An 18228-nucleotide genomic window follows, 5' to 3' on the forward strand; every position below is an offset into this window, starting at 1 on the left:
AAGCTTGGATAACGCAGATGTCTGTCTCTGGTTTTGTTCTTTTTCAACCTCGCAGGTCAGCCATTCCTTAACCCAGATGGCACTCCAGTTGTGTACAATCCTCCAATGCCTCAGCAACCTGTTAGGACCCAAGTGCCTGGACCTGCACAACAGCCACCTCTTCCCCCACCACCTCAGCAACAGCCTGCAGCTAATCACATCCTCTCACAGGTGCACATGTCACATACATGCTGCTTGCATTGATGGCTGACGCTGCCATACTGCTGTCTGATCAGGGATTAGCAGGTTTGCTCTGTTGACACGTGCTAAAGCAGGAGTAGCTGCACAGATATGAGTATATGGAATTTTTCCTCATAGTTCTCAGAACTGTCAGTTCTAATAACTGAACATGGGGCGGTCTTTTCTTAAAAATATAGAAAATAAAAAGATGTACTGAAAACGTTACAGTATCAAGATTATAGAAAAAAAGGGGTTCTGTCTTCATCCAGTGACACACGTACTCACCCCCACGCAGACACCCCTGTCACAAGGAAGGTGGTTAGTACAACCGTAGAAGTATTTTTTTCATGAAGCTTACTTTTCAGTCAGATCAATTCTTGGGCTGTGCTGTGCCAGTTGTACTGCTGGCACCAGAGGGGCAGCTCAGCACTGGTAGGTGTGAACATCTTTGTAGTAGCAGCTCGGTTTGCCCCACTTGCAGTGGCACACTGAAGGACAGGCTGGCTCTCTGGTGTTTAAATAACCACAGTGCACATAAGATATTTCAGTATTCATGAATAAATAAAAGTAACATGTTTTAATCTGTGGTTGCTAATAGTTTCTGTCTTCAGATGCTCTAAAACAAGTTATTCAGGATGCATGTCTAGTTCTTACTTTATAATTTCAAACCAGTCTCTCTCTAAAGGACATCATATATGTTAAATAAAAGCAATCTGCTGACTTATTTTATAGCCAGTATAATGTGTAACATAAAGCAAATGCCTTATGCACTGTGATACTGAAAATTACTTTTAATTCCATGCCATCCTTGAGCTTAGTTAAAAACAAAAAAGTATCTCTTCCCTTTTTGGTAAGGACTGGAACACAATTGCTTTTTTATCCTGTTACGAAAGACTTTGTTTTCACTTCTCTTATGTTAACCATGTTAATAAACCTGTTATTTCTTCAGCCTATCCGACCTCTGCAGCCCTCCTCCCAGCCTGTTCAGTACTCTGCAGTCTCTTATCCACCCCCGCTCCTGCCAGTCTCCTCTACCCAGCAATATTCTGTGGTATTATATCTTCGTTCATTTCCTTTTTGCGTGGGTTAATCGTTAGTGGAAGCTGACCTTTGCTTGGGTTGTTTGTAAGTGGTGTGTGATGGCAGTGTAATGACTGGCTAGCTTTTCAGTCACAGTAAAATATCACCTGAGTAGTGGAAAATAGTTCCCTGTTACGTTCAAGAGAAATGAATACATTTAAGGCTATTTTATATATCTATGTAATGACATACAATTTTTTCTTAACTAAGTGAAGGAACAGCTTTTGTTGGCCAGTCAGTACCTCGTGTCTTCTAACTAATGTCTTTCCATCCCTCCTTTCCATCCTCATTGCTTCCTGTCTGCTCTTCTGCTGACCCCTCATCGCTTTCTAATTGCTGTGCTGGGTTTTGTGGAGGTTACTTTTTGAAGCCTCTTTGCCAGAACTCTTAATGCTCCCAGTTCCCCACCATTCCATGTTTTTAATAGATGGAAGCTGGAAATGAAATCCATTTGTCTCTTGTAAAAATGACTGTTAATTAAGAATCTTATTGCTGAGGCAAAGTGAAGCCTACTAAAGGAGAAACGCTATCAAAGCAAAAGCCAAAGTGGGAGCCAGGTCAAAAATTGAAGCTTTCTGACTCCCCAATCTGCTCTACATGTTATACAGTATCTGTTTTATGATGTATTCGAAGTTTGTAATTTGCTAGTGTTTGCAGCATAGATCATGTCTTATGATTATACATACTCATTAATCTGAATTGAATAGCCTGCATATAATTAAAAGAAATTATAACTGTTACCTGTACTTCAGGCGTACAGCTCTAAAAGGAGTTGCACTTGATTAAGATGCTTTCTTTTCAGCAGTGTTGTTTCTCATGTTATTTTAGGGTTTGAGCACATCTGAACTGCACTGTGTATACCTTAACTTCTCTGTTAATTAAATGAGAGTTGTTATTCAAGCAGTGTGATGCGTTGCTCCCAGCAGCAGCTGGTTCTGAGCTGTAACCTGCAATCACTGTTGGGCACGCGTCTGCTAAAACGAAGGATGAAATCCTTCCAGGTTCATGATGGTTTCATATTCGTTTCGTATTCAGGAAATGAGACCGAATACCACTTGTGCTGTCAGTTTCAAAAATGCATTTGTCCTGATGGCAACTCATGTAACGTAGTGAGGAGGAGTAACGGACTCTGGTTCGTGCTCTGAATGAATCCATAGTTGGTAGCAGGGACGTTGGGTTTATCCGTGTTTTGACAGTACTGTGTTCCAGTGGTTCATCACTGGTTCTGTATGTGTCACTGTAGCAATAACTGGCCAGGTGATGGTTTACCTGTATTGGTAGTGTACAAACCTGTACCTGTATTTGTAGTGTACAAATGTGTGTTGCTGGTTTTTCTCCTTTAGACATTGCAAGTTAATATTAAGGCATAATTAAATACCAGTATCCTTTCTAAAATGGATATTGTGAGAAGCAGTATATAAAGGTCAGTGCAGGAAGGCATTACGGTTGTGTTAATAGCCCTCATTCCAGAAGTGCCATAGGCCAAAGTAAATTGCTGATAGAATGAAAACAGAGATGTAAAGGTATTCTAAATTGAGTTTTAGGTGCAAATTCATATATCAAATGAATAGTTCCAAGGCTTAAAATATAAAATGTCATCATAAAATACGAATGTAGATGATCTGTAAAAAACAGAAATTGAACTTAGTCTTTCTTGATTACTCCTTTTCTTCTTCAGGATGACGTGAGAGAGGACCAGCTGCCCTTAAAAATTGAGTGTTTTTTCACATTTAACAAGGCTGCTTTTTGAACTGTGAACCTAAACTTCATGTTTACCAGCCAAGACAATACGAGTGATAACTTTTAACTTCTAGGGTGAAGAACAAGTGCTTCAGCTTAGTTACAGAAATTTTCAGATATCACAGGAGTTGTGCAGTGACATCAGTACCACAATTCCAGATGTAAATAAAGCAGAGATGAGAAGTAACCTCTGGAATTGCTTTTTACAGCTGCTGCAAAGATTAATTTTGTAGCATGAAATCAAGTATGTAGTACAACACCAAGTTTGACAAATGAACCTTGTTATCCAGGATTGAATTCAGCTCCTAAAAACAAAACCTGCTTCATCAGTACAGTATTCTGCTGTTTTAGCTGGGGTTTGGTGTTTTCATGCAGAATTTGAAGTCCAATCGGAGAAATGTAATTTTGACAATTCTTGCAGTTAAATAGAGAGAGGCAGATGTAATCCAAAGAAATCAAATATTTGAAGTGAGCAGGGTCTCCAAATGTGGATGTACTTTCCCACTGTCAGCCCTGAAGACAATTCGCTGCTGTGTTCTTTCCTGTTTTTCTTTGTCTGGTGTTGCTATTGTGCAATAATTTAAGACGTTCCCTGTCTGAAACCCTTTAAATGATTTGCCTACGTTGTTTTTTTCTTAAGTATTTCTGAACATAACTTTTTGTTGTTGTCTTACAGCAAGACAACCTAGGATCACAGTTTAGCCATATGAGTCTTGCCCGTCAGCCACCTGCTGATCCAGCCGAAAGTCACACCACTATGTTCCAGTCCACTGTCGTCCTGCAGTCCCCGCAGCAGTCTGGTTATATCCTTGCAGCTGCTCCCCCTGCAGCCCCCTCAGGCCAGCCGGTTTCTGCGGGCTACTCTCCATCCAGCCACCCTGTTGGCCAGCAGGTCCTTCCGCAGCAGGGATATCTGCAGCAGCCTGTGCCACAGGTACAAGGGCTTGGTTCCACCAAGCAGTTGCTGTGTTCTAAAAGCAATGGGGTTGCTGTCTTCTGGCATTGACTGAAATGGTGTGCACAGTCACCAGAGCCTGCTAAGAACAGTTCGTAAAATTAGTGCTGATGTATGGGAATGTAATACTGTGGAATTTTCCTTTCTCCAATGAAAGAACAAGAAACCAGCTATTAAGGAGAGATTTCATATGGGGAAAAAATGTTTTGAATTGCTGAACTGTCATTGAAGTTCTGCATCTTTCTTTTTGTCGTTCTTCTGTTTATGTGTCTGCCTTCGATGAACTTGCAGGTACTGCAGCTCTTTAACTGCTGTTTGTCTCTAGATGCCAGCCTGTTACTGTACCCCCAGTCAGTATCCACACTCCAGTCAACAATATCGACCCGTTTCTGTCCATTACAACACACAGCAAAACCAGCCGCTGGCACAGCCCGGACAGCAGACAGGTTTGTTGGGCTTTCTCAGCATTTCATCAGAATACGTCGCATACCTTTTGTTCTTTTAAAACTTATTTTATTTGAAATCATACAGCAAAAATAAGTTCACGTATTGGACACAGCACGCAACCGCCAAGTTACGGGACAATTTTTTAGTCTGAAACCGAGTGATTTATAAAACAAAGCCAAGGACTGCTAACTCAGTAGTAGCTTGCAAAATAAGATGAATTAATAATTCGAAATGATGTAAAAACACGGAGATGTTTCTTAACTGCTGAAAGCTCCAAACAAATGATAGTGGTTCTAGATATGGCGTGAAAGGACTGTGATAGAGAAGGTACTGGTGATTCTATCACTTATTGAAAGCTGTGGTTTAATACGATATGGAATAAATCATTTTTCTGTCCATTGACTGATGGTATCTGGATATCAACAGGTACACGTAATGGCACCTAAAGCTACATCTGAAATGATTGGGGTCGTTATTGGCTGTGTTGGAGCTGAAAGGCAGCATGCTGCTCGACTAAGGCAGCAGTGTGTCCCTCAGCTTGGGTCCCTTCCAGCCCCAGCTGTTCTGTGAGTCCGTCTGGTCGAGAACAAGAGTGAGCAGATGATGCCTTACAGAAAAGCCATGGCATCTGTTCATTTTATAAAGTGGTTACTAACTATGAAATTATTCTCCAAACGCAAACATGGATAAAAGATGGCAGCTTCTGAGTGCGTGGCAACTGAAGCCATGTTTGGTTTAACATTATGGGATGGCCTGACTTTGAGCTGTTGAATTCGGGGCCGTAACACTGTCTGAGAGGTTTATATTTCTCACAGTGAACCGGTCTCTTTTTCAGCTGCTTCCTGGCTTCCTTTTTAAAGGGGTTTCAGGTGTTAGGTTTTTCACTTCTACTTCAAATGCTTTGTTCGTCCAAATATGTAAAGAGAAGGAAACGCTCTTTAAGAAAGTAGCATCCCATGTCCTCGTAATCGTGAGGGCCAAGCTACCACGAGTCCTCACCACAGGTTGATTAAAAGTCTGAACTGGACTGCACTTACTGTAGGAACATCAGCTGAAGTTCAACTGATTTCTGCTACAGAATGGCCTGTGATAAAACCCAACAGCTGTAGATGTAATAGTTGGTATCAAGCTATACTCATCACTTGCTAACCAGCTGATTGTACTTCTGTGTTCTTGACTGACAGCCATTTTCACTCTGTGTGTTATTCAGAAAGTGTATTTCTATACTCTGTATGCTAACTGGTCTTTCATTTGAAACACTGTAAATATTAAGAGACATGCTTCTTCCAGGAGACACTGCTGTGGAGTATTCCTCTGTCAGGTGCCAGCCTGCTATAGCAGGAGTGGGTTTTCTTTTTCTGCTGAGTGCTGCGTTTCTGTCAAACCATTTTCGATGCAGAGGTGAAACTCTGATGCTAAAAATAGAATGTTCTTTGGACTGCAGTGGGGAACCTCCTTGGCAGTCAATTTCTATTGTTCCAGTTCTCTCCACTTGCAGAACTGATTACATCTGTCACTGGGAGTGCTAGAAAAAAGTGACAAATATTCACAGCTTCATTACAGTGTCTGGGAAGTGAGGGCTGTAGATTGCAGATGTATTATGGGTTGTATCACGTGCTGCAGCTTTGCACTCTGCTGCTTTTTAGGTGCTGTAGATCATTCTGCAACAAAATACACTTTGGTATTGTTATTTACAGATGAGAGATTTTTGTGTGCAGCTCAAGCTCAGCTATTAAAAATTGCAATTACTAATCTTCATTCAAGCACGCATTGTTCTGAAGTTGTATAGTACTCTGAATATATGCAGGGTATTCATATTTCTAATGAACAGTGCTCATCATTAACTGAACCTTCCTCCCTTTAATTTTCTCAAGCAATATTTGATGATGTTACCGATCTGTCAGTGTCCATTGTTGTGACCTCTGTAAAAGATACGGGCAGCTGAGACTTAATTCACAAAGTCTGTTCTACCCTGAACGTATGTAATGAATGAACAGCCCTGGGTTTTGCTTAGTGTTAATTGAATAACGATGTATACAATAGACTAAGTAATTTTTTAAACTTGCAGACACACAATCCACGTGACTGTCTGTGGCTATAGTTGCTTTATCAATTATAGTTCCGTATCAAGCCAGGGAACATGGGCAGTGTTGAGTCTGTCAGAATGTGAGTGCACTGGACTCAGATACAGCTCTTCATGCCATCAGTGCTTCTGGTCAGGCCCCGTTTTCTTACTGTTGTAGTCGCTGGCTTTGTGTCAGCCACACTCACAGCTAGGGGGGTTTTGCTGGTACAGTAAGTAGCAAAGCACATAACCTCTAAGATGGAGCAGGGGGGGAAGGAATTTCACTCCACGTTGTTCTCTGTGTATTTCGATAGCAGTTATCCCTTGTATGCATCTAAAAAAACCTGTAGGCCATAATGTGTTGGAGTATGTTGGTGTGCCCCAAACAGCATTATTTATACCAACAGGGAACTGGTGGCTCTTTGTTATCTGGCATGCCTTGTTCAAATGCCTTCTGCTTTCACCAGGCAATTCAAGGTGTTAGCACGTGTAACTCACTGCAGTATAAACACTGCAAGCATGTGAGAGCAGCACTGCAGGTAGCATGTGAAGTGTTTAATACTGGAGCCAGATGGATCCAAACAAACAAACCTGCTGATTTCTAATGCTGACTTCTTTTTCTGTGCATAAGTTCAGTTCTTACAAAGCTACCAGAGTTAGAAAGCCACTGTAAAATCCCACGTGTACTCCTTCATGTAGGCAACTGTGTGTAAAATGTGTTCAGATGTATTTATTCCAAAATAACCTTTAAATGTATAATTTCAGGTTACCAAGTTTTGCCTAACCAGCAGCAAAACTACCAGGGTTTAGTTGGAGTCCAACAGTCTCAGAATCAAAATCTAGTCAGTGGCCAACACAACAATGTTGGGAATCAAATTCAAGGTGTGATCGTTCCATATCCTTCAGTGCCATCTTACCAGGTGGGTAAATTACTCAGAACTTTCCAATCTGCGTATTTGGAGTGATCTATTTTTAATTTAAGTACACTGTTCTGTAAACGGGTGAAACCTGGAAGTATGTTTCAAAGCGACATACAGATAGAAATTTGAGAAAATAATAACAGTGACCAAAGACAGCTGAGATGTGAAGCAGGAGTTTCAAACAAGAGACAGAAGGGAACACTGTCTGCACAAGGAAGTCTTAATGTGTTCTCACATTTAGGTTTCGGTGCCTCAAGGTTCCCAGGCAGTGCCCCAGCAGACATATCAGCAGCCAGTAATAATTCCCAGTCAGTCAAGTCAAGGATTGCCCACAACAGGAATGCCAGTTTACTACAGTGTCATTCCTTCGGGTCAGCAGAACAATTTAAGGTAAGTTTAACTTGGTTATTGGATTCTCAGCAATGACCTTTACCTGCCTTGTAGAATCTGACAGTATCTGCTACATTATTGCATGGATTGAAATACAGTTTAAAGGCAGACTTGCAAATGCTTTATCTGCACAGGAGCTAAGTGAAGCAACCAGTACTGCTTGTTTGACTGGAAATACACCGTTTCTATGTTGCTTTCACCAGTCATTTAAGTTTTCCATTGCAGTTTTCAGTATTCCTTTTTTTACAAGTGAAACACGAGCACATCCAGTAGCAATACCTCTTTGCAGTTATCTTCATTCTCTTTATTTTGAATCTCTGAAACAGATGACTCAGCTTTCTTTGTCCACATAACTAACAAAGCCTGGTAGCACAAAGCTGGCTACAAAATGATTACAGGAACTGCCTTGTACATTCAGGTGTTGTTTAGTAAATAAATTGGAGTACTTAGAACAGATAAATGAATACCAAAAAGAATTTGTTACGGTTAATGCTTGTTACGTGTGTGTTTCAAAGTAGTTGGCTTGCAGCTCTTAAATGAGCAGCAGTGGTATGAAGCTTGCTTCATCCATCTGTGAGCACAGAGACCTCAGCATTTGTGTTATTGCTACACGGCTTCGTTCAGTTAAATCTGAATTTTTGTTCTCTGTACCCTAAGGTTCTTTTTAACCTTTTCTTCCTTGGTTATATTTGAGATTCAATAATCAGACTTATTAAAAAAAGCTTTGCTTGATCTCTTCTGTCCTTTGCAATGGCCATCTCTCAAACAGGATAACTTCTGTTTGGCATTCAGAGCAGAGCAGCAGCTTTAGGATGGCATCTTGCCTTTATCAAAATAGATGCATTGCAGCACTTTAACAAAGAACATAGAATGCTGTTCTGCAGGAACTGACTGGTCTCAAACCTGCAGGTCATTATGGTAGACTAAAATCAATAGAAGGATGAGAAGCTGCATGGACAATACATCTCGGGCAGATAAAAAGCAATTCGTTTTAGTTTCCACCGAGTTCTCCCCGTTTATAAATACGAGCATTTTAAATTTATAATCAAATACTTGATCTGAGGGACAAAGGATGGAAAATAAATTCAGGTGAAGTCATAGGTCAGAACAGATTCCCAGTGGAGGCTCAACAGGATTGCACTTCCTTTATTCTGTAATTTGAAGTTATTAAAGACGGTCTCATTCCCTCAGGGCGTTTTCTTTCAGTTAGTAGTGACACGGAGTAGCAGGCTCTGTAGATGCCATTCTCAGGTTGCAGCCCTCCTCTGTCTGTTATGACAGAGTTTGGCTGAGCAGTCTCCTGTTTGGTAAAGCCGTGCTGAGGCAGTCCCTGTAGGTATCTGGCTCAGCTGCCTTACTCCTCACTGAAGCAGATGCTCATGCCCGTTCTGTGTGCTGAATAAGCTGGCTCAGCTGCCTGGGGCCGGCCTGCAGCTGGGAAGATGGCATGTGGAACCCTTGTGGTGGGTTCTGTAGTGGCTATTTAACTGAGATCTAATTATGGTTAATTAATTCTGTGCATCTTTATACCAATATAGTTCCATTTGCATGCATACCAAAATAAAAAAAATGATGCGGTTTCTCAGTATATGCAGGCTGTAAGTTATGGCCTCCAAACAGACTTGAAACTACTGCCTTCTGAAGAACGGATTCCTGGGCAGGGGGAAGGTGGGAATGTTTCACATTGGCATTAGCAAAATCCCAATAACTTGTAGTAGTATCAGTAGGCAACAAATGCAGCGGTTAGGATTAAATGTGACAAACCTGTGTTAGTCATGTTCTTTTCTCTTTATTATTATTACAGTTCATCAGTAGGATATTTGCAGCCTCCTGGATCAGAGCAGATACAGTTTCCTAGAACATCATCACCATGTAACTCTCAGCAGCTTCAAGGACAGCAATGTGCAGGTTGGGGGACTAAAGCTTTTTCGGAGCGAGTTTCTAGCTATTATTATGTGGAGCGTTTGTATATTTGTTCTTAAGGGTTTCATTCAGAATTAAGTATTTTTAATTCCCTTCTGTATTCTGTGTTTGAAGTTAGATTGGAGACAGGTTCACTTCACATCTTAATTGGTTTATCGTTGAAAGCTCTCAAATTACTGTGATAGAATGCAGTAATGGGCATCACACTGCCTTGTGTGTCTGCTTTTGAATTGAGACAGACTTGGGAACGATGCATTCACAGCCAAATGACTTTAATTTTTTCCTGGGTGGCTGCGTGGGTCTCCGTTTATTCTTTAAAAAGATCATGAGAAGGTGCTAAAAACTGTAAACACCCTGGGCTTGGATAGAGAGGAGAGAGGCCACCTTCTCCTATGTTGAAAGGGGAATTAAGTTCTCCTAAGTGTTCTGTTCTCGTGTTTGTTTCTTCTGGTAGCCTTATTTACTGCCTTTACTTCCATAGTTTATAACAACCATTCGAGTCAGAAGCCATCAACTACATTACTGTCACCTTCATCAAAGTCAAAGCCGCAGCAGGCTGCTTCCATTTTGCACTACAGCATAGTGTCTCCATCCTCATGTAAAAGTTCACCCACTGGTCTTTCCATCATGCAGCCAATAAAAGGTATATTTTATTGGGATTTTCATCTAAGCCATTCTGTCTAGAAGTTATCAGATTGATTTCGTGGCTACTTGCTAGAACAACTGTGACTTGAGTGCTGTCTCTGCAAATACTTTTTCATAGTTCTTCATCTGAATTACTGTCATTGTAACTTTTAAAAATGATATTGAATCTAAACGAAACAATAGCCAACTTTACATGAGCAGCCTTGAAAATATCGCTTAGCAGAAGTACTTAAATCAAGTTTGGAATGCTTTGCTCTATAAAATATTAAGATAATTTTTTTAAAGGCCTATATATAGCTGCCTCAATGGGGTATGAAGATGGTAGTGACGGAGAGCTTGTCATATCCACAAAACATTTATAAACATTGATATCCAGACACTTAAAATCTCTGAATTTCCAACCACAATTATCATAAAATTGATGGGCTGGTCAGGAAATTAAGGGCATTAGGGTCAGCCTCCGAACCAGAGATTTATAGATCAATCCTTTAATTGTAGTGAGCAGTACTGTCCATATTTTACTGAAAGGGAATTTGATGCATGAGAGGTTCTGTTGGCAACAAAAAAAAAAAAGGGTGTGTGTTATTTCTAACACTGCTATCTCGGTGTTTTGCAAGCAATAGCTGGAACAACTAGGTCAGTGACCTAGATTCCTCTACAGATGAGATGTCTCTTATGACCTGTTATATCTTTGAAGATATTTTTAGAGCCTGATCATTAGTAAATAGGTAACACACAGTTAAATGGCACGATAGCTGAATCAGCAGTGTATTTTATATCACAGGCAGTTTCTGTTTTCTTCTTTTTTGGATATAATTCTTAAAGCCAGCCATTTCCAGCTGTCCAAAATGGTTGTTCTACCCTTATCCTGGTAGTTCTGGCTTTATGCCGTTTTGAAGGCCTGAATCAAATCTGTTAAACTGAGACTGAAACAACTTTTGAGGAAGGTGAAAGCCATCCAAATATTGAGAGAATAAAGAAAAGCACGCACTTGAGCAACAGCAGTACTGAGATGATACCCTGGGGAATCATCTCAAGGTAAGGACACTGAGGGCGTACACAGGCAAGCAGCTGAGTGGTGTTTTGCACCTTGAAAAATGTGAAGGGGAGCAGACTCATTCTGGGCGCCTTTCAAGGCTTTCCCTGAGTTTTTCCTGTCATGCTTTTTGCTAGCTGAATATCTGCATCTGACTTAAGCCTTCTGTGACACTTGATTTTAAGCATACTTGTTTTAGGAGAAGAGTTCCATGTGTTCTCACGTCCTGAAATGCTATGGAAGTTGTAGTAGAAGTAGAGAGAAACAACATTTGGGGATCTACAGTTCTCTTTTGCAGTTTACGAAGAACTTTCAGTGTGTGACACTTGTGCAGTGACAATGCTGTAGGTTATTCTGTGTGATTTTCTTGGGAGTTCTCAGAACAGAGATGACAAAAGTTACGTGCCAAGCACTGCAGAAATTATAAAGCAGTAAAATGTAAATGTAACATTCATAGTATTTATTTTATTACTTAAGCATTTATTTATAAAGCCAGTTTTGTTGTGTGAAAGGTAGTGTGTATATAGTTTTTTGCCTCTTTACCTCAATTTATGTGTAGAGATTACAGAGGCCTTGCCACTTGGCAACTTGGCATGTATCATTCTGACTATATAGCAGTGATCCATAAGCAGAAGTCTGTTTTATTTTGCTGCACAGCAGAATAGAAGTGTTCACAGTGTGGCTTTTACAAGGGCAGAGCAGGGACACTCCAGTTGATATCCTCCACTAAATTTGGCAGGATAATCCGATGATTACATTTCAATCTGTAGTGCACAGGTAGAACTTTTTGCCATTAAAAAAATTGGGAAGAAAGCAGAGAAGTGATTGCTATTATCACTAACATTGATATCAAAAATATTTCAGAATACAGATTAGAAAAGCTAATACAGTTCTAATGTTAAGACCTTGTTACTCTGCATCATATGGTTTGCATTTCCAAGGACTCAGACTGTTTCTTTGTGGAATTGGGGGTAGTGAATGCAATAGCCCATTTTAAGGTCCAGGAGCAAAGCATTTTGTCATCTGATTCACGTTTCCTAAGCGATGGTATGACATAGGCAATGAGTTGAGAAGATTGTAGACTCCCTGTTTGAAGGTGGATGATTAAATGGTGTATTTTAATCGTGGTTTCTGAGTATAAACAGAACATAGGAGAAAGAAGGGAATTGCAAACAACCATTTTCAAGCAAATAGGATGTTACATAGATTACCCAGGGCAGGGGGAGAACAACTACTCTCTCAGGAAAGCTCTCATCACAACTCTACACAAAACTGTGTTGGAACAGCGTTGGCTGTTCTCCCCTAACTGGAATTTCTGCAGCTACCACAGCAGCAATGTGGTAGTGGCAATGAGGAATTACATTCCCTGCTCAGAAAAGCAATCCCAGACTTGTAGGATCAGTTATAAAATGTGTGAGTGAATGAATGAGACGTTGCTTTGGATGAAAGACTGATTCCTCATCTTTCTGATGTGTGGAGCTGTGTCAAAGAGAACATCACTGACAGTTACTGCAGCAAATGTGGAATGCTTCTAACTACTGTTAAATAGGAGCTCTTAAAAATATTCCCAATAATGAGTTTCAGTAGTTCTGTTTATCTTCTGCAGTTCTGGGAAACCTTCTCTTTAAGCTAATCTAGTGCAGATTTATTTGATAGTGGAAATTCAATTGTACAGAATATCCTGTCCTAGTTTTCTAGAAATGAGCAGCTTATTTAGCAGGATGTCATTATTGTTACGTTGTTTCCTTTATTTTTCCTTTCTTTAAATTCACGTCTTCTAACGTTAAAATTGAAGTTGATGGTGAACTAACTGCATCCTACCCATTTCTTGCTGTGTAGCAGTAGCAGCACCACCGGGTGGAGGAGTAGTAATGATGCAGCTAAATATACCTAACAACCCTCAGCCTCGGAACCATTCACCTCCACAGTGGAAGCAGAATAAATATTACTGTGATCATCAAAGGGGGCAGAAGTCCACAGAACTTAGCACTTTAGACAGTGCTGCACAGGTACAGCTTCTCTGTTTTGTTTTCCACCATGACTTACTTGCATAAGCTGCATCTCTGCATTGTTGGTTTTTTGGAATAAAATCTGTTCTGCTTGTACTTAATATAGTAACGTTGCTTCCAGTGTTGGAATGCTTGTAATTTAGCTCGTTCAACTGGATACCTTTCTAAATACAAACTTGTTTATCCAGTTGCAGCACAGTCCTCAACTAGGTAGTCCTGTCACCTCGCCAGCCCAATCACCAGCACCAGCCCAGCTGTCCAACCTCAAGAACATCCGTCCCACGTTAACACCTCTTTCTATTGTGCCCCAGTTTTCTAGACCTTTCATCCCTGGACAAGGTATATTTTTAGCTAACTGAGATGTGTGTGTGTGTGTTGTTTTTTCTTTTTTCTTCTTTAATTCTATTCTAAAAAAACTAAGGATTTTCTGACAAACTGTGGCTCACTCAGCAGTAATCATCTTGAAGGAAGATGAACAAAGCTATCCCTCTGCATCATGTGAAATGTGGCCTCATCTCTGCACTCCTGTCACCCCCCGTGTTCTCAAAAGCATTGGTCTTTTGTCTTGTGTTACAGCCCAGTAGTTTTCTCACATGAGTAATTGTCCACTTTTGCATGAAAATATTAAGAAAATGTTTGATGTAATTTAGTTTCTGTTTTCCAATAAATAAAGAACTCTACATGCATTTACAGAAGACTTAATTTTGGAGCTAGGAAGATGAATCACGTGACATAGTTCGTCTTAATGCATTTTATGCTCGTGATGTTATCTTTTAGGGATAAGGGTACAGAACTGGAATTTTAAGTTCTGCCTTTTAATCACTGATGAATGCATTCAATCAAATTCCTCATTCCTTTTAGAAAAACTAGTATGAAACAGAAAAAGTCCTGGGCACAATAATTTCATTCCTCTTCTGCCATGTTATCAGAAAAAAGGAAAAAAAAAATAGTGAATTTTCATTAAGATGTGAAAGTTTGAAAGAAAAAAAACACCTTTGTCAGTGACCAAAGATGTCCTGGTGTGTAGTTCCAAAACGTAAAATCAATGAGTCTTTTTTTATAGAAAAGTTACACTAGTAAAGCGAGACTTAGAGGAAATACTATTGTGCCTTCCTTATTGATAGCAGAAACTTTATCTTGTTCTGTTCGTCTTTGTCCTGTCTGCTGCACAGCCTTTGTGTCACTGCTGTGGAAGTTCCAGGTTGCCTGTTGCAAAATACATCTCAACTCTTTTCATCTGTGATTGTTTAAAAAAAGAAGAATGTTTGGTAGTTCTTGGAGCAGACAGGAATATGAAGATGTACCTGGCTGTCAGCAGGGATACAGCCATGGGAAATGGCTGAAGTAGTGCACTGAGGGGTGCTTGTCATTTTCAGATGGCACCGCAGTGAATAAAAATGTTAGTGCATGTTTCAGTGTAACTCCGAAGTGCAGGAAAGCCTTGGGCTTGTGCATGTTCAGCCTGTGATCAGTATGTGACATCATCACACCAAATCTTATTTTCCTAGCTTAGCCAAATACACTGCATCATGCATATTCATTCTGCTTTCTCCTCTATATACAATATACGCAAAAACCTTTCAATTCTGTTACTGTTATTGGGGGAGATGACCCTTCTGATTACCTTTCTCTTCAAGGAGATGCCAGGTACCCGTTGCTCGGCCAGCCCCTGCAGTACAATCCGCCGCCTTTATTACGTGGACAAGTAGCAAGCCAGCAGGTACTAGAGAGAACACTCCTGGCAACACAGAAGAAAGCAATTTAAAATAATCATGAATGGGGAGTTATATTACTGCATTAGAAGAGTAATTGATGGGGAAGCATGTGCTTTCTAACAACTGTTTATTACTTTGCTGATGCTTATATTGTTTATACGGTAGAGGTAAGGAGAAGCACTATTCTGAAATACAGCATGTCTTCTAAACTGAAATTTCAACCTATGACAGCAGGTGCAAGGCAGTGTAGCATATAGATCCCCTTGGAAGCAGTCTGGCAGCAGCTCTAAAAACGAGAGAGATCATTTGCTTAAAAGGATTGAGTAACAATTACAAAAAGAAATAGGAAAACACATATTACTAAGCAAAAAGTGCTTTTGTTTCTTAGAATGAAACATATGAAGTGTTGGCAGAACATTTATTTACCACTGGGGATAGACTTAAACCCTCCACGTCTACCTTGCTCAGTTCTACCTGAGATCAGCCAGGTGTGATGGGTTTGGGGGGAGGTGTTTCTTTTTCTTTTTTTTAGAAGTTTTAAGGTAATTTTTCATCATTTCCTTCCTTCTGAAGTCAAAGACTTAACACTGAGGTAATGTAGAGCTTCTAAGATATGATGCTCTGTCGTTAAAGTACATCACTTATATTCATCTGTCTTGTGTCAGCCTGGAAACAGACATGGAAACAGGGGAAAGAAACCAGCAAAGAAGGCTGCTTCAGCAGATCTCGGTGCAGGAGAACCAGGTATAGAACCGAGCCAGGTGATGTACGAGAGCAAAGCAAGCAAGTACAATGCATTTTGATTCAGTGTTTTTCTTGTTTCAGTTGTGGGAAAAGTTCTAGAAATAACTGAACTGCCAGAAGGTATAACCCGTATGGAAGCAGAGAAACTATTCGGAGAACTTTTAAAAGTCGGTGCCAAGATCCGGTGGCTGAGGGATGCGCAGTGTCTGCAGACCCAGCAGCACCGGCGTTACTGTGGCAGCGGAGATAGCAATGTGAACACTGAGCCATGCAGACCTACTGACTTGGCCTCCACTTACACGGTTCTAGCTATGTTCCCTACGATGTCAGCTGCTCAGAACGCGTTGAAGAAACAAAGTAGTACCTCAGTTAACAAGTTCAGGCTGAGAACAAGCAAGAAGCACTACGACTTTCATATCCTGGAAAGGGCTAGTTCTCAGTAGCAGTTACGTCGGTGGACACTCAGCCTTTACTACTTCCATGTCCTCCTCTCCTTGACAGGCTTCATGTTGTGGGGTTTCTGTTCTTTTCACAGAGACTCCTGGGATGTTTTGTCATAAGTGACATTAGCCATTGAAGAATAACCCAGTGATCCAGCAAGATGAAGAAGAAAAAGTTAATTCCAGACAAGAGCAAGAAATCATCTTTGAGAAAGGCAGCTTTCTATAAGGAACGCCATTGAAACGCCCCCTACTTTTATAATAGTTTTGTTTTATATTTTTGAATTCTTGTATCAGATCCAAAGTTCTATTGTACAGCAAACGTTCATAGAAGCCCACGTTCAGATTTGTATTTTATAGTCCCTGTTCACTGCCAGCACACAGCTGTCCATTCCAAAGCAGGAACCTGAGGATTGGTGTAGGGGAAAAGAGAATCATTTTCAAGGAATTACACTCATTTTCTAGAGAACTGCCCAAAGTATCAGATTAACCTGTTCCCTGTCCCTTGCATTTCTTTTGGTTTTTTTAAAGAAAAGAAATATATAATTTTAGTAACTAGTTAATTCCTTAGATGGTTGTTTTCTTTTGAGATTCATTCAAGCGATGTCAAAAGAAATTACAAGTTCGTTGTACCCTTGAAGGATTCACTTCGATCCAACAAGTTGAATAAGTATTTAAAGGGGAATATGAATAGATTACAAAGAATGTTCACTGAATCACATTTTAATATTTCTTTTTAGCAAAAAGGTGAAGAAACTGAAATGTATCTTCACACGTGACAAAGTGTTTGCACTTTAATTGTGTTCCCACCAGTATGAATCTCTTTCTCTTTCTTTTCACGCTAAGATAATTGTTTGATAAGAGCTGGAAACCTTTTTAATGGTTTAAGTTTTCATCATTTGCAGATACTCACTGGACATCAAAAGACTCATTGCACATAAAAATGAAACGAACGTTTTTTCAATTTGTGTAATTTGCAAGGCTGTACAATGTGTGCTGATGCAAGCCTTTTTCAGTTCAAGAAATAAATGTTTACAAACACAAGATTTTTGGTGCCCTTGTTTAAACTTCTTGGGAGTCTTACGAAAGCTGCCTGAACACACCGATGGGTTGGACCCCTGCAAATGTGAGACAGTCACTTGAAAGTAACTACCACTGTAATATTTTCTAAACCACCATCTCTCTTCCCCTTCCTGAAGCATTTATTTACACTGTCTTCTCCATTTTTTTTAATGTTTCCCTCATACAGGTGAAAATAGAAATATGATATGATTTATTCTGCTTTACATCGCACATTTCGTGCCACTTCATACTGTCCCTATGAGAGGGTTCGTGAGACATCAGCTTTCAAACGAGTTTCAGATAAGTAAGACCAGCTGCACCTCCCTGACTTCTACACTTCTGTCTCTCACAGTTCCTTAAGAGTCCCAGCTCTGGGGACTGTGTGCAGTGACCTTGGGCTAGATTATGTTCACAGCTGTACGTAAAGCCAGCTTTCTCAAGTGTCCTCACCAGCCTAGACCTAGTTTACTGAGCTCCTGCCGTTCCATGTTGGAGCCATTTTTAAAGTAAATAATGGCAAAAGGGATGATGTAAGGGCTCCGTTCATACACTTCATTCAACCTGTTAGGGCTGCTCCCTAAGCAAATTGGACCTGTTTTAATCTGAAATCCTTTTCTTGCATCGTGTTCTGTCACAGCACAAGAAGAATTGCTCAGCTTGGTGAATAACACAACATAGGTTTCACAGTGAGCAGTTTTGCTGCATCATCCCAACAGCTCCTTTTCCGATCCAGTGACACCAGCCACTTTGCTCTGAGGTGGAATAAAGTTTTATCCTCATGTTTACACACCTATTTGTGCCTTAAAAGTTCACGTTTGATGTTTGTTGTTTTAAGTTA

The 18228-nt window shown here is 40.3% G+C and overlaps 1 protein-coding gene across 5 annotated transcripts in view; it reads left to right on the forward strand.

The window, feature by feature from the left end:
* R3HDM1 (R3H domain containing 1) overlaps positions 1–17374 on the forward strand; it is a 40343-nt gene extending 22969 nt beyond the window's left edge. For 3 of the 5 annotated variants that reach the window (XM_065750327.1, XM_065750324.1, XM_065750323.1), the window contains 13 exons: positions 56–210; positions 1169–1270; positions 3716–3973; positions 4320–4440; positions 7272–7426; positions 7668–7816; positions 9621–9724; positions 10221–10382; positions 13260–13429; positions 13618–13768; positions 15067–15148; positions 15803–15888; positions 15970–17374. In XM_065750327.1, the coding sequence (XP_065606399.1) occupies positions 56–210; positions 1169–1270; positions 3716–3973; positions 4320–4440; positions 7272–7426; positions 7668–7816; positions 9621–9724; positions 10221–10382; positions 13260–13429; positions 13618–13768; positions 15067–15148; positions 15803–15888; positions 15970–16331 (2057 nt within the window). In that variant the 3' untranslated portion in view covers positions 16332–17374. The remainder of the gene's footprint in view (positions 1–55; positions 211–1168; positions 1271–3715; positions 3974–4319; positions 4441–7271; positions 7427–7667; positions 7817–9620; positions 9725–10220; positions 10383–13259; positions 13430–13617; positions 13769–15066; positions 15149–15802; positions 15889–15969) is intronic. The other 2 variants (XM_065750325.1, XM_065750326.1) reach the window with 1 other exon arrangement.
* The last annotated feature ends 854 nt before the right edge of the window (positions 17375–18228 follow it).

Source organism: Cyrtonyx montezumae, unplaced genomic scaffold, assembly GCF_038088225.1.
Source record: "Cyrtonyx montezumae isolate F1298 unplaced genomic scaffold, pur_monq_1.0 scaffold_7, whole genome shotgun sequence".
Classification (NCBI taxonomy): Eukaryota; Metazoa; Chordata; class Aves; order Galliformes; family Odontophoridae; genus Cyrtonyx; species Cyrtonyx montezumae.